We start from the raw sequence: 16,151 nt of genomic DNA on the forward strand, positions 1-16,151 counted from the left end.
TAATTTGCCTAACGAATAGTTGACTGCCTCGAAGATAGCTGCAATATATTTACGAATTGCCTTAATTTGGACGTTAATGAAAATATGCCGAAATAAATAAATAATAAATATATATATACATATTTGATAAATTTTTAGACTATTATTAAATCAAATAAGAATGCTAAATGTGCTCGACTGTAAGATACCCGCTGCCCATTTTCAATACATTAAAAATTATTTCTTGAAGAACTTTTAAGATTTTTATCTAACCACAGCCAAATTTTCAGGAATCAAGGTACCAATTATCGATAGGCTTGAATATATTTTTGATATTCGTTTGTTTTTTGATTTGCGTGGGCTGTTGTGTTTATTTTGTTATTGATTTACCATGTATGAAATTTGTTATTTTAAACTTTGTATTTAACTTCGGTGACTCGGCATGCACAACTATCCTAACTAGTACCTAGATTTCATAGATTATTATAGGACACTAAATCAGAAAATAACTAGATATTTGTTTTAGATTTTGTTTCTCATCTCTTATCCTTGCAGAGACAATTAAAATACAATAGAAAAACGTTAAATTAACTTATTAATTCTTAAATCTTGGTGATAATGTTGGTATTCGTAATGGTTAATTAGCTTTATTATTAATATTTAATTATATTCTCAAATCTTTTTTTCACGTATCATATGGGTTTACCAAAAGTAAATGCAGATTTTACTCTTCACATAATGTATAATTTTTAGTGTCCTCGGTATACATTTCTCTGGAAATGTCTATGTATAGTGGCTTGCGACCAGTCCATTGAATAATATCGAAATGCTAAAAAAATTCAGAATTATAAGGACAAAGTAACAGGAAAACTCAGTGGGTTACGTCAGCTAGTTATGTTTATTTAACTGGTTTATCACAAAAATGTATTTTAGCTTAAAGTGTAAATATGTATGTTGTGATGTGTGTATTTGTGGTTGACAATTCGCATTAGCTACAAAGTCGATTTAAATAACACAATTAAAGTGTGGGCGCGATGTATTCATATAAATAAATGTTGAAAATGTTCATAAATTATTTGTTAAGTATTTATGCTTAAGGTGTAATACAATCAGCGTTCACTTGATGAAATCATCAATTTAATTGAATTTATAATGAAAATACAATATCTTTATATATGTAAATGTATATGTGTGTGATTGTGAGTGGTCTTAAATTAATATTCGCCAAATAAACTTAGCTGTGCTGCGTGAAAACGAAAGAAACGCTCTCGATTTTGTATTGTATTGTTGAACAACAACTTATTGTGTAAACTAAGAACTACGAACATGCTCAGCTAGACTGACATTGACTGGGTGGTGCCATTGCTAACTAACTAACCATAATTAGTTTGTAATTAATTGTTTGCTTATTTTTTTTTTTGTTTTCAATTAGAAAATACATTTTCCAGCTCCTACTCATTGGCAACTCGATCTCGTAATCATAATCTCAAGACTTTCTCAAACATTTGTGTCGTTTTCTTTTTAATAATTAATATATGTGGGTATATTTAATATTAATTGATACTGTCTTATTTATTATCTAAGATTATATAATATTTGGCTTTGTTTAATTTGTTATTTTTCATCTTTTTTTGTAATACATGCCGCGCTCGGAATATTGCGTGCTACTTTGAGAGACAAAATTGACTCGTTTATCGAACCGTTTTCATATTTGTTTTCCTTTCTAAATTACTTAAAATCTATGTACACAGTTTGCAGGGAAGATTTTTTTGGGGGGGTGGCATTGAGCAATAGTGTGTATAAAACGCGCTCTAAACTATATCGTACGTCTGTAGATGTATATGTAGATGTGTGTAGCCTGTGTAAGTGTAAATGTGATGCATCCTTATGGCATAGACGTGAGTCGTTTCATTGTGGTTTAGGATGCTGCACGTGCTGCTGCTGCCGCAGAGGTGCTGGCACTGACATCCTCGCAAATGGTGTGAAGTTTTTCCATCTCCGAACTAGTTACAATGTTAATCGAGCTGACCTTAGCTCGCTGATAGGCTAGCACGGTATTCTCGCCGAGACACTTGCAGCACACGTAACCGATGAGCACGGCAACGCCAACGGTGAGAACGCGCACCAAGGGATCCACATACATTTGAATGATTGCCCAGGCTGTAGCGCCTGTTACGCAGATTAACGTTATCAGTATGACCGTCTTCATCCAGTGCTGAATGGTGAATCCCTTATCCCACTCGAGCCTGCAGATGCGATTGGAAATTTAGTAACATGATGAATGTGAAAGCAAATAGTGAGGTTCACTTACTTTTTGGATTTTTCAATTTCGTAGGGATGTGCACAGACCTTGCAGGAGAGCTGGGCGTCGTTGTTACTGCCGCAGCTCTCGACCAGCCAGCGCTTAAGGCACTCGTGATGCACTGAACTGACATCGCCAGTGCAGCGACATGGCTGTATGAGCGGCTCGGGTTTATCGCTGTCATAGCATATCCAGCAATCCTTTTTGGTCAAGAATGTCTGCCCCTCTTCGGGTGACAATTTGTTGCTGTCGGCATCGAGGGTGGGTATTGTTGGATCGATTTGACGCGAAAGCAGTTTTCGTGGATTCAGTATCCAAAGTTGTTCCGGCGCCATGCAATTCCACAGGCAGCAGGGAAACCAGAGGGCAACGCCTATTTCCGCAATCCGGAAAATGATATCGTGCCAGTTTCGTGAATTGACGGGAACTCTGCAAAAACATCACTTGTTAATAAAAGCTGCTTTCGTAACGTTGTGGTTGCTTACTTGGCCTTCCAGAAGTCACCCAGCGTTTCTGATGTCAGGAAACCAACAATCACAATGAGCATAATGGCCTGGCTGAGAAGACCAAAGCGCGACTGATGCAGCTGCGAGGCATTCACGATTGCTTCACTGGGTCCCAGGATTTTGCCCGTCTGATCGTAGACGAATCCGCCGCGAAGCTTGAAGAACACCTCCACGCCATAGATCAGAAAGAAGATGACGACAATGAGCAGCAAGACAGCATAGCAGCCGTTGAAGATGTGTGCATAGTCGCGACGCTCTGAGTTAATAAGCGAACTAAATACCTCGATGCCAAACAGACTGTAGAGGAAAAAGTTGAATGCCACAAAGCCTAGGAAGCTCTTCGAAAGGAACTGCGATTTCTCCCAACGTATGTCGCGCAGGTGAAAGATCTGAAACAATTGCCGTAATGAAATTGAATATCACGTATACGTAAACCGTCGCTCGGCATAGTAGTATATGTATATACTTAGTATAGTGAAGTCAAGTGCGCACGTCCGCGACTTTCAAACGTTCTCACAGAACTTAATTAATGGGTGCGATAAATTGCGGTCGGCTATCAAAGGCCCCAATGCGATATGGGAAACGCGTCGAAGAAAAACAATTGTAATTGAAAGAGTGAGTACAGCTGCACCCAACTGAACAGTTGTCACACTTGAGAAATGATCGAATAATTCTCTTATTATTTGAGAATCAACTGCACAGGCAAAAGCTTAATTTAAGTATTAAATACTGTTTATTCTCGCACTCTTCTAATGGTTGATAAGATAACATTTGGCATACCTCACAACTGAATTAAAGCAACTCGCTCTTCTCGTGACTCTTAGTTAGTTGCTTTTAATCCCTGAGATTAGATTTGATTAAAGTCGTGAGCAATTACAAATATTTATTTTCTCTCTTTAGCCTATTAAAACAGAAAAAACACTTTTATTTTTTATCTCTAACGTTGTTGAGATCTCGAGTGTGTATTGACTTTTAGATTTGGGTAATTCCCTATACAAGGTCTTTTATATTTAAGATATGACAACTCAAATCTATATTTCTACCCCGGCATCTGAATCATGTGCGACATAAGAGAGAAACGTTCACTATTATAAATAACTTGCATTTTAATAAAATGGACGCTTCCGACGAAATGAAAACGGAAAGCATTGATCATTATCAATTACAGACAGACAGACGACAACTAAGCCGGATCTCAAAATCAAACAAATATTGTCATTGCTAATGTAGAGCAGTTCGATGAACTAATTGTCAATGGGATGTAATATAAAACTTTTGATGAAATAGATTGCATCATCTGCAAAGTTAACTCACCTCGGCCCACATGCAGACGATGAGAGAGGCGCAGGTCATAAGCAGCGGATAGTAGGCGGACATCAGGGTGACGGCCCATTGGGGCTGTAAGTCCAACTATTGAAATCAAGAAGAAATGATATAGAAATGGAGAAATACTTTTTATATTTTTGATCAATTCTTACCGGAGTGGTGAAGTAGGCGCCTCGCAACGAGGCCGCTACAAATACCATGAAATAGAGCAGCTTCTGTGTAGTGATGCGGCAGGCGCGAAGGATCGATGGCTGCTTGAGCCGTTGGTACTCGGCCACAATGCAGATGAGCAGCTGGATGACCGAGACGAGAGCCACGACATAGAATACGGTCGAGATGCCAGCATAGTAGGGTAAATTGACGAAGTCGCACTCATCGCCCGAATATCGAATGTCACAGACGCAAGTGTTGTTGACGCAGTCGCCGCGACCGGAGCAGCTGATATCACTGTCGGGCGTAAAGGGTCCATAAACGCCGCCGCTAGGCGCCTTGCTGTGTCCAGAGCTGCGCATCTTGACCGCGTCCAACGGCGACTGCAGAACTCGCTTCGAGCAACGCATTAAGGTGCGAAAACTGGGTAGCATTCTATATTAAATTAGCTGCAAAATTCAATCAGACACATTTATTTATTTAGTTGTGGCATGACAGTTTAATTAATTAAATATCAAGGTTGCGAATCGATAATCCAATAACTTGGTCCGCTTCAGCAAAAGTAACAATAACAGACAATAAATGAAAACACAACAGCCAACAATCCAACAATGGCAGCGATGACAACGAGACGGCAAACACCCTTTTGTCATTTGAATAAACATTTGGGTCGACTGGGGTCGCTAAAAACAAATGCAAATACGCTATAGGTATAGGTATATGTATATAGTGTGTATAGCATATAGCATAGCGTATTTTTGTGTCTCTGTGTGCGTCTGCCGAAGCAACAATGCTAACAAAGGGGCGTCTTGGGGGTATTCACTAGAGAAACTGCAATTCTTTGTGACATTTGACATTTGACCAACGAGCATCGCATGCAAAATTAAAAGGAATTCACTAATGAATTATGCATTCCACATGGTTGGGATGCGATTAACTTTACAACTCTGCGAATGCCTAATACTATTTAAAACAGACAAATTATTCAATTAAATAAAGTAAGAAAACTACCCGCAACTATTTTTCAATAAAACCAGATTCTACAAAGTATACCACAAAAATACTAAAATTTAACGAATGCTAGTTTTAGTATATATGTATTGCACTACATTCAAAATATATCATAGAGTACTAAATATACCACATTGTCAGCCAAAGTATTTCTTAAACAACTTATAAAATTTGAATCTGATCGCAACCAAATTTTCAGTAATCATAGCAAAAGTTTGAATGCTGTCGAAAAAGAATGATAGCTCTCTCTCTCTCTCTCGAACAGACGGACATGTCTATATCGTTTCGGCTGTTGATATACTTTATGGGGACGGAGATGCCTCCTTCTGCCTGTTACATATATTTCCTGCCAGCTCAAAGGCTACCCAATGTGTAGCGGGTTTAAATAGATAAATTATTTTATAAAATCTATCTCTTCTAGAACTTCTTAAGTATTATCAGATTAAGTTTCCTTATATAAAGCAGTCAATTTAAAAACCGAACTTATTCAGTGAGTATCCATATGGTCGAAATTCAAAGCAGGAAATTGAGGCTCAGTATTGACAACATAAGATACAACGACAACATGAAAAGGGCTGCAAAATGGAAAAATTTCGCTTCTGTGTTAACATTATAATGCCGGCAACGATTTCTAAGCCATCAATCAAAATATGTTCAAACAAAGTCACTAATAGACCCCGAACGAAAGGGACAGAGAGCTGGGGATAGACGGAAAGAGAGCATGGCTATTGAAAAGGCCTGTTGGCACCTCGACACTCCGACAATTAAATGATGGAACTGAAACTGAGCTGACAACGAGACGACTGGTCAAACAATCTAGTGGACAAGCCGATTGAGTAGCCAATTGAAATGCATGGGACGTGTGCCTGAATATAAGCTCGGAGATATGGCTAAGGCCATATAGTTCGACTTACGTACATATATATTTGTGGTTATATATAAAAATATATTTCTGAGCGAGAGACAAAGTACAACATGTGTATGCGCATATTGTTAGCTCTGTCACATGCCTCTTTTTAGTAATGCAATTTCATTTATTAGCCTTAATAATATTTGGAAAAATTATATTTATTTCTATTATTTTTACTGATTTGCAATTTGACTGAACGCTCATTTCCCCAGCGTTTTACTTTAGGTTGTATTCTAAGATAAGGGTTTTATGGAAGAATTCATTTAGACTGCATTTTAAGTTCTAAGTTTTAAGAAATATTTACAATGAGCCTTAGCGACTAAAATTCAAAAGCTTTTAGATTTGAGGTGATTCAACAAATTAGAGAAATAAATATTCAGAGATTTCGCAACTTATTTATATTGCGACGAAGATATAAGAATCTTTCCTGGGACTTATATTAGATACTGTTTTGGTAAACAAAAATAATTATATAAACCATTTTCCAGCCGAGAAAGAAGATATCGTGCTGATCTCTAATGATGATTATTTTCAGACGTAATAATTACAAACATCTTGAACGGCAGAAATTAATATATGTATTATGTTTATTATGTTTATTCTAATCGCCTACATTAACTAATCTTTTTTTTTAAATATTATATATATACATTTCTACTAAACGATTTTGTCGAAAATGAATAATAAAAATTGCTGGCCAAAAACGAACAATGTTTCACACACCTTTTGATAGTTAGTTTATGCGCGAAATTTGGCAACAACAAACGGAATTAAGCCATAAATAAAATGTTAATGCAATCACACAATGTGAGTGTGAATGTGAATCCATGAGCGAGTATTTGATGTTTATTATTTCGCGTCTATGTGATTTTGCTTTCAAGAAGAACTTTGGCAGCTGACTACCGCGATAAGATAAAGACTTTGCCAACGACACCGACAACCAAGAGTCAAAGACAAAGCACAACAATATATTCCACTTGCTAGAGGTTTTTGGATCTACTCTCCTTCTCATGTTCGATGTAATAACAAAGGGCAGACGAACATCATGGTTTTTAGACCGGAACTAATGAAGGCGACGCGATGTAAGGGCGAAAATGGTGTGAAACCAAGTGCAAAAGTTCGTAATAATTTAAAAGTGAGAGTGAAATAGAGGAACACAAAGAGAGAGAGAGAACGAGAGAGTGAGTAAATAAATACTTATACCCACCATTTTGCAATTAGTGCTTGTTGTCAACGGTTGCTTAGATCACAATAATTATTTTATTTTAATACTCGATGGAAGACGCCTGCAGCGTCCCTGACATTTTTCAACAGTCTCTTGCGATTATTAAAGCCACTTTTGTCACATTACAAGAACCCCGAAACAAAAAGTAAAAACAAAAATAAATAGCGCAGTCACAAACACAAACACTATCACAATAGCACGAGAGTGTGTGTAATATCTATGTATACAAGCGCATATGTATTATAGATACCCTGAATGGGGCATTTATGAGCTGCTTGTTTGCCTGCACACACATACAAGCACAAACACTGCACAAGAGTCGCACTAGTTTCGTTTACGCGTGGCGCAACGCAATCGAGCGATCATAACGCGATGCCGACTCTGCTTATACTGATTGTTACTAAACAAGAGAGAGAGAGCGAGACCTGTTGCGGTTGCGATCCAGGCTGTTATGTTAACACTAGCAATGCGTGAGGAAGACAGCCATTCTGTTAACTTTGCCACTAACTGCGGCCAGTTTGTTGTATGGGGGTGGATTTAACATTTGTAAGTGACACACAATTAACAGACAAACAGGCAAGTAACATTTAACAATTTTGTTCTCTATTACTCTCTCTCTCTCTCTCTCTCTGTTAATGGCTGGAAGTGTAACAGCGATCGCATTGAGTTTGGTTAGCAAGCAGTTCATTGCCTAGGAGAGCACTATTACGTATACGTCATAACATGCAAAGGCCTAAAAGCAAGCATTGTATATAAGCAACAGTTCATCCACACCAATTTAAGCACATTTAATTAACGATACATACACACTAATATAATTCAGGGCGTGTTGTGTGTGTAAACAAAAGGCATTTGTACGCTAAAAGAAATTGATGAAAATTAAAGTTACTCTGCTCTAGAGCTGCAAGACTTGGATATGTGCACCTTGTACATACAAATAATTATGGCATGTTTTTCGTTGGGGCCTTATAATAATCGCATGATTCGCTTCTGGTCAAATAAAAATACTTTTCGCTTGCCATCAGAAAAATAAATTTTGCCAAGAGTGTTTGAAAAACGAGAGGAGAAACGAGACAAATCGAAATTGAGATACAATATTACAATCTGTTTAAATGCTCTCTCTGTTCATACAAATTTTAACATTGCATGCATCTATAGTAATAGTAAGCTGTCGTTTTAAATATATCAAAGACTCTATAAACACCTCTCTTTCATTTCAATAATGGTCAAGCATTAAAAAGAAGAAGATGAAAACAAACAACATTGAAACAAAGCAAAACTAGTTTGTGGCGCCTGAAGCTGAGTTACAATAGACTGGTTTTTAGTCTATGTGAGTAAATCGTGAGTTTCAGTCATCGCGAGAATGAGAGACAAACAGAGATTGAGAGGATTTTCTGACGTTCAGGGTCTGTGGTTGAATGAACGGCGAGAGCTTTTCAGCAAACACACGTAGTGACAACGATCAATAATGTAAACCTAAATATGGATATTGTTACCAAAAAGTCCTAGGTTTCTTTTTTGCTCAACGCCTTTTCTTTTCTGCTATTGACATTACAAATACGTGTTATTGAGATTAACACTGCTCTATAAAATTATACTTCACGACTATCATAAAAAAACGAACAAAACAATTATAAATTATTTAAGTGTTTTAAACTTTGAAGCAGCCGCACGCAACTTTCCAAGCTCAAGTTAACGCCCACTTAAATGTGACAAGTGGCATTTAAAGAGGCGGAACTGTGGTTAAGCTTATTGTGTAAGTATTCAAATTGTTCTTGGGTAATCAATGATATTAAAGACACGGAAGGAAGATAGACTAAGAATAATTACTAAAGAACCGGATAAACTGCTTTCAATAAATTCATTTAATGCTCACTCAATGTTAGCTTTTTTTCATTACTTGAACACTTAAAACGAATTTAAAATAATAATAGAATATTTAAAACGAAATGTGCTTCGCTTTCAACGCATCATAATAAATACCTCAACACAATTTTATACTAAGACGATTAATAATTATTGAATTCCCAAAAACAAAAACAAAAGTAATTGCGATATATTGTATGCAAATATGCACACACGACGAGTCAATTAATTGATGTTTAGCTGCTATTAGCGTTCATTAAAAGAATAATTCAGGTGCAAACTGAAAGGTGTTTACCTGACGCAACACACGAAACTCGTAAATTCTGAAGACAGATGGGAAACAGGCGAAAATTCACTGACTGCTAATTTATGCTATTATCACATGTTGCACGTTTCACAGGGTAAAAATTATACTGAATTTCAGTTGATATTTTAGCAGTGAATATACTAAGGATAATTAGTCATCGATGTAATGGCAAATCAATATGACAGTTAAACCGTAAGTCGTGTGAATGAAAATATATAAGTGGCAAATATATTATATTATCAACTCTGTTCCGAACTTTCTAATAACACTCGTAATAGGGCTTATAGTATATCAATTGTGACTCATGCGTGACGAAAGATAACAAATTATTACTATTGCAATGACTGTAAATAATAATGTGCTTTTAGCATTCAAATACTACGTAACAAAACAAGAAAAATAAAAGACTGTGATTTCTTTTAATTGTATGACTTTGTACAGCCTTCATAAAGAAAAAAACCTTTAGGAATAAAAGATATTTGTGTGTTCCGAGAAAAACTCACGATCACAAACCATTTTTATAAATTGAGTATTGCTTTTCTGGTTGACCTCTTTAATCAATATAAATAAAAATTATTTGTCAATAACCTCGTTGTGAATAACCTGAAATTACGCAAGTCCAATTTTATGTACAATCATAGATACTAACTATACAAACATACGATTTAGTTGCTACTGATTGCGCAGTGCGATATGAGAAAGCTTTAATCATCGCATGTTTTGTTCCACATACAATTCGACACATGCAATGAACAAACTATAGTAAATATACTCATGCGAGATTTAATAATACTAAATATATACCATATATACTCACATTACATTGATTGGGTGTTCGTTTGTGTTCGTTGACAGCGACGATACTCATTGCGAAAAGGACGAGACGCGGGGACTTAATGCAACTATGAATATTTCTGAGTGACAAAGTTATCTGAGAGAAAGCTGTAAAAGAATTACATTAGCTATACTTTTGTACATTTAAATTGGAACCAATGGCTGAATAAAATCAAAACAAAAACAAAAATTTTAAAATATACCCAATTAATATACCGCACAATACTAAAAAAAATCTTACTTGTTGGATTACAGAATGAATAAATGTGGTTATGCGATATAAGAAATTGCAGTCTCATCAAACAATAATAAAATAAATAAGAAAGTTACAGTCGAGTGTGCTCGACTATGAGATACCTGCTACCCATTTTTAATAAAGGCAAAATATTGCGGTATTATTTTCAAAATATACCGAAAATACTAAAAATGCATCAAATGGTATGTTTGGTATATCGATATAGTACACCATTCAAAATATACCATAGACTGCACAATGGACCAGATTGTCGGCCAAAGCAACTAAGAGCCCTAGTAAGTAGGCGTTTTAGCCCATACAGAAGTATTTCTTTAATAACTTCCACAACACAGTTTTTGGGAATCATAAATACTATTCTTATTATTGTATGTACCAAAAATCGCTCTAGATTTAAAATTACGTTTGTTATTCAGTTTTTCTCGATTTGCGGGGCGGAAGTGGGCGTGCAAAAATTTGAAACAAACTTTATCTGCCTGCAAACAAAACAAATTATAGCTCTGTTTCTTATAGTCTCTGAGATCTTGGTTTTCATATAGACATGGCTAGATCGTCTCTCCTGCTTTATAGGGTCGGCGATGCCTCTTTATGTCTATATAAAAAAGTTATAATACCCTTCAACCATATGGGTAGCGGTATTAAACAGTACGCATCAAAATTAGGGACATTATTAACACACAAAATTTATTTATATATACTCTCGTGGGTGAATAAAAATAAAGAGCTTTCATTAATAGAAAATGTAGTAAAATAACCCGATTCCAATCGCATTTCGTATGCATTTTATTTTCAACTCTCATGGCCGAGAGTTTTCATTATAATCTGTAAGTGCTCACAGTTTTTGCATGATAATTTTTTTAATATCAAAACTACGCATTTATTTATTTAGTCGATATAAAAGTATTTACATATATCAGTTGTAATTCGGTTTAAGTCTGCAAAAACTAACTGACGTATTTTTATTTATAGGTTAATAGTAGAAATTAAGAAATAATTGTATTAGTTGCTTTGGTTCACAATCTGAAATATTTTATACAATTTGGTATAAACGTAATAATATAGCGATATAATACACCATATTTTAGTATTAATTTGGTAAATTTTAAGAATAACACCACAATGTTTTCTTTTATTGAAAATGGGTGGCAGGTATCTTAGAGTCGAGCACACTCGACTGCAGCTTTCTTATTTATTTTATTATTATTTTATGATACTGGAATTTTCATATCGCATAACGACATTTATTCATTCTGTAATCGATTTTTTCCCATCTTTTCTAATGATATACTTTTATATCATTGAAATACTTTTTTTTATTAATTACATATATCATTAACCTTCACTATTTAAAACAGCTTTAATGATGGTAATTCTTCCTCATATACATTCAGATGTATGTGCACAAATACATACATACATAACATACAGAGATGTTAAAAAATTTAATTTATTTAGTTGGTCTCTGAGGACTTTTTGCTGGAATTTCCCATATCGCATAACCGCAATTAAAGTTTCAGTCTTTTAAATAACAAGCAATCTAACAAAATATATTCCCGTATTGCCTTTATTTGTTGAATTGTAATTGTTATTCATCTATATAAAAATAAATATACATAAAAAGGCACATGAACAATAGCATTTGAACTTATTGTATTGCTGTTTTTTTCAATAAGAATTTCCATATGCGTAAGTCTAACAGTGAATAAAACATCTTGAGATATGTATATAAACCCGGAAACGTTCAGAACGGAAATTTAGTAGTATGAATTAATTAATACCAATCTTACTTATGTCTGTCTGTCTGTCTGTAAGAGTTCGTATGATTCAAATAATATGTAATTGTAATTTCACTCATTTTAGTAAGCCTTAGAAATCAGTTAGACCTTTTTTTCCCATAAGAAGTATCTTCAATTTGGGAGGCGCCTCAAAGGTAGCATGGTAATTTTATACAATTCAGAAGGCAGACACATATGTAAATGAAAGTTACATTTACATTTCAGCGGAACAAGAAAACTGCGAATAAATTTATTGGAAGCGCGTGCCACGCTGCGGCCAATAATATGTGAAAGACGATCGGAAAAAGAGCGAATCGATTCCGTGTTATGGAAATGCAAATGAATAGTTGGCATCATTTATAGCCAAATTGCGAGCTGAGTAAGCGATGATGAGCAAACGATGAACTGCACTGACCTGCCCTCAAATTGACAATTGCGAGCGTTGCATTAAATCATAAGCGTAAACAACAGAATTGTGTAAAGAGCATATAAATATAGTACACATTCACACATGTGAGTGCACTCAATTAAACTGATTCAATCACTTTAAAGTGAAATGCCTGGCGAAATACGTTGCGTGCGACGAGCAATTGGAAAGTGAAAATGGATGTTGAACTGCTGCCAAAGCAAAGCGACAACTAGCTGCCAAGATTCTACAGAAAAGTACTATATAAATATAAGCAAATAGTAAGCCTTAAAGTACTTATAGAAATATATATTTAATATTTAATTTTGTAATCGTAGAATTGTCTATGATATATATTGCCATAAATAACAAATTTGCATATTTCGTATCTTAAAGGTTTTTTGACACTCCAAATTTTAGTACATGCAATTAGTGCAACAACTGTGCTAAGGCATTTATAATTTTGTTGCTGGATATACTGTTTGTCATAAACGTTTTGTTGAGTTCACACGCACCTGAAATAAACAATTCTAGGTGCAAGTAAATAGGTAAAAACAAAGCACGACAAACGACAGAGTAGAAGACAGAGTTGCGCAGCTGGAACAAAAGAGATAGAAAGAGCAAGAGCTGTTATTAGTAATTTATTTGATAGGCTCACTGAATGACAACCACAATAAAAGCTTTGCAGCGCAAAAAAGCTAATTTGGATGCGAATGAACGCACACAGACATACACTAACACTAATAAATCATAACAGCGTATATGCAAAAACTGAAGTACTTAACCCTTGGTTGAGCATTTATCCAAAAATTAGTTGATGAATGTGCAACCCTTTGACCTTATTTAATATTTGTGACTTTTTTACGACTTTTGTCATCGGAATGGATAAACTTCTCTATTTCGATATGGTTGACTTTCGCAAATATTTCAACTGCACCAACGGGTTAAATAGTATGAGTGTACAGCTCCGAGTACATTTTGAGTGCAGCTGCACCTAAACGGCGCCTTCCAGCTGAGTGCAAATATTGCAGAAAACTTAAAAGCCCCAAATGCCTATTGAATAAACATGTGTATGTACACATATACACATGAATATGACCGTATGCATGTTTATACGTGTAATGCTGACGCCAGGTAGAAAAAGAATACCCCACGGCAGTTAGGGCTTGAGTCATAGCACAGGGGCACGCGTCACTTTACGAGGCCAGCGAATATCTGATTGATAAACAGTTTTACAAGAATAATTAACTCACCTGACAATATTTCCCAAAAAAAAATACTTGACAATTTCGTTCTTCAGGAAGAAACACAGTGCACCCACACACACACACACACGGGAACACGTTCATATACAACCACGCACACACAACACTATAGTACCAGCGTTACAGTTTTTATTGTACTTAGATTTCTGTATTTAGGATCTTGTTAAATTCTTTGCAACGTTTTTTGGTATGGCTGTAATATTCGCATTTTATTTTGGTAAACTTAATTCGTTCTATATTTATTAATATAGTTCGCAATTTTCACTTTTACTGTATTCTTTTCGTCCAAAAATGTTCTTTCTCTCACTTCCTTACTTTTTGTTTTGTTTGTCAGGGTGTGAAAGCAAATAAAATTCCTATAATATACTTTATTACGACGACAAATATACTAAATACAGAAATCCCTTGCTTTAACATTTTGGCGTATTTTGGGCGCGTTATTTTAAACAATTTTTGTAATCCGTAATTATTAAAAATTTGTAACACAATGCCAGTCTTCCACCTGCAAAACGTCAAATCTGTATATATTTAATAATAAAAGATGCTAAATCCAAAAATATTTAACATGAACATGATTGGTCTCATCGGCTTAAAGCATACAGTATTTTATGCCGTTGACTTTCATAAGAGTTTGTTGAAATGCTAAAAACACCGCTTGCTTAAATTCTCCACCATTGTTCGTTTTTGTTGTAGTTTAAATTTGTAATTTACTGAAACTGAAATCTAATGTAACCAAAAAAGATCTTCGAAATTAAAACAATGTTTTTTAAATCATTTGATTGGCATATCTTTTAACATTGTACATAGTCTGTTAAAATGTATCCTAATCGATATTTTTTTTTTTATCGATTGTTTATCTTTTGAAATATTTACAAATATATTGAAATATTTTAACAAGTATAATTATTTATTTTAGATTCGCCGCCATGTAATTTTATCAATAAAGAGGTAATAAATAGATGCAATATATACAAAAGATATATTTTCAAGAAATTTGGTTTTTTTAATTATCCTACGTGAGTACATGGAGATCTTTCGCCAGTGAAAACATATAAAGAGCTGTTTTCCCGAATGGGTCCGAAGGATTCGCTAAATTGCTGCTCTGGATGACGGACTTCTGGCAGTAAATAATTTGAAAAGTTGTCTCTCGAACGGACGTGTTTATGCATGAGATCTGGTCAGTTTAGAAAACTCCTTGGACAAAGGTCATAGTTGAAGGGACTTTTAAGAGAATGACCATTGGCATTACGCCTATCCAGTTTCTTTTGGCTAGCACATGTCTTTTGGCACTGTGAGCAATTGCAGCAATGAGTCGAAAGATGCTGCTCCAGAAGAGATATATCACCAAAGGTTTTTGAATGAATGCGCATATGGCTAACTAGATGACTACTCTGGGTAAAAGCCTTCTCACAAGTGCTGCACTTGTAGGATCGCTCGCCAGAATGAATGCGCACTTGCTTGTCGAGATTGCAGCTCTGGGTAAATCTCTTTGCACAAAAAATGCATTTGTAAGGACTCTCGCCGGAATGAACCTGAATGTGCCGCGTGAGGCTGCCACGAGAGGTGAATACCTTGCCACAGTGTGGACACTTGTCGGGATTTTCATTGCTGTGGACAAGAGCATGCACCATGAGATTGGTTCTATTGGAAAATGCTTCATTGCAGATCTCGCATTTTAAATTGTTAATTTTAAATTGTTTTCTCTGGGAATTCACTTGATTGCTTGCTGTCAACTCTTCCACAACAAATTCTTCGACTTTTAAGACATCCTCAGTATCATTGACTTCTAGTTTGCATAACTAGCTATCGCTTCGCAGCATCTCACAGAAGTGCTGATGACTCTGCTCACTCCTGCGTTTGAATTGCAATGAATTTTAGGCATCCAGAACACGGGACTAACAGATTTGTTTGGGTAACGCATCGTCGGGCCGCACTTCGCTGTTGATGCATTCGATTAGGATTTCCGCTAGGCAAAGTTGTTCGTTAGCCTGCTCCTGTTGTGCGTAGATGTCGACAAGTGTGACTGCTCGCGACAA

At 35.5% G+C, this 16,151-nt stretch overlaps 2 protein-coding genes across 5 annotated transcripts; both read right to left on the reverse strand.

Moving 5' to 3' along the window:
* Positions 1–858: 858 nt before the first annotated feature.
* LOC132798394 (uncharacterized) lies at positions 859–14,439 on the reverse strand. Of its 4 annotated transcripts, XM_060810241.1 has the most exons (8): positions 14,104–14,439; positions 13,366–13,447; positions 10,400–10,524; positions 4,266–4,712; positions 4,102–4,197; positions 2,767–3,176; positions 2,291–2,710; positions 859–2,225 (listed from the first exon to the last, which is right to left on the reverse strand). In XM_060810241.1, exons 4-8 carry the CDS (start codon positions 4,695–4,697, stop codon positions 1,898–1,900), a joined length of 1,686 nt encoding a protein of 561 aa, XP_060666224.1. In that variant the 5' UTR covers positions 4,698–4,712; positions 10,400–10,524; positions 13,366–13,447; positions 14,104–14,439; the 3' UTR covers positions 859–1,897. The 4 variants fall into 4 exon arrangements, with proteins under 4 accessions (XP_060666224.1, XP_060666226.1, XP_060666225.1 ...); XM_060810243.1 differs by lacking the exon at positions 13,366–13,447; XM_060810242.1 differs by lacking the exons at positions 10,400–10,524; positions 13,366–13,447.
* An 854-nt stretch (positions 14,440–15,293) lies between these two features.
* On the reverse strand, positions 15,294–15,746 carry LOC132784474 (zinc finger protein 93-like). The gene has a single exon (XM_060790116.1). It carries the CDS (start codon positions 15,744–15,746, stop codon positions 15,294–15,296), a length of 453 nt encoding a protein of 150 aa, XP_060646099.1.
* Between the last annotated feature and the right edge of the window lie 405 nt (positions 15,747–16,151).

The sequence above is a fragment of the Drosophila nasuta genome, chromosome 2L (genome assembly GCF_023558535.2).
Source record: "Drosophila nasuta strain 15112-1781.00 chromosome 2L, ASM2355853v1, whole genome shotgun sequence".
Lineage (NCBI taxonomy): Eukaryota > Metazoa > Arthropoda > Insecta > Diptera > Drosophilidae > Drosophila > Drosophila nasuta.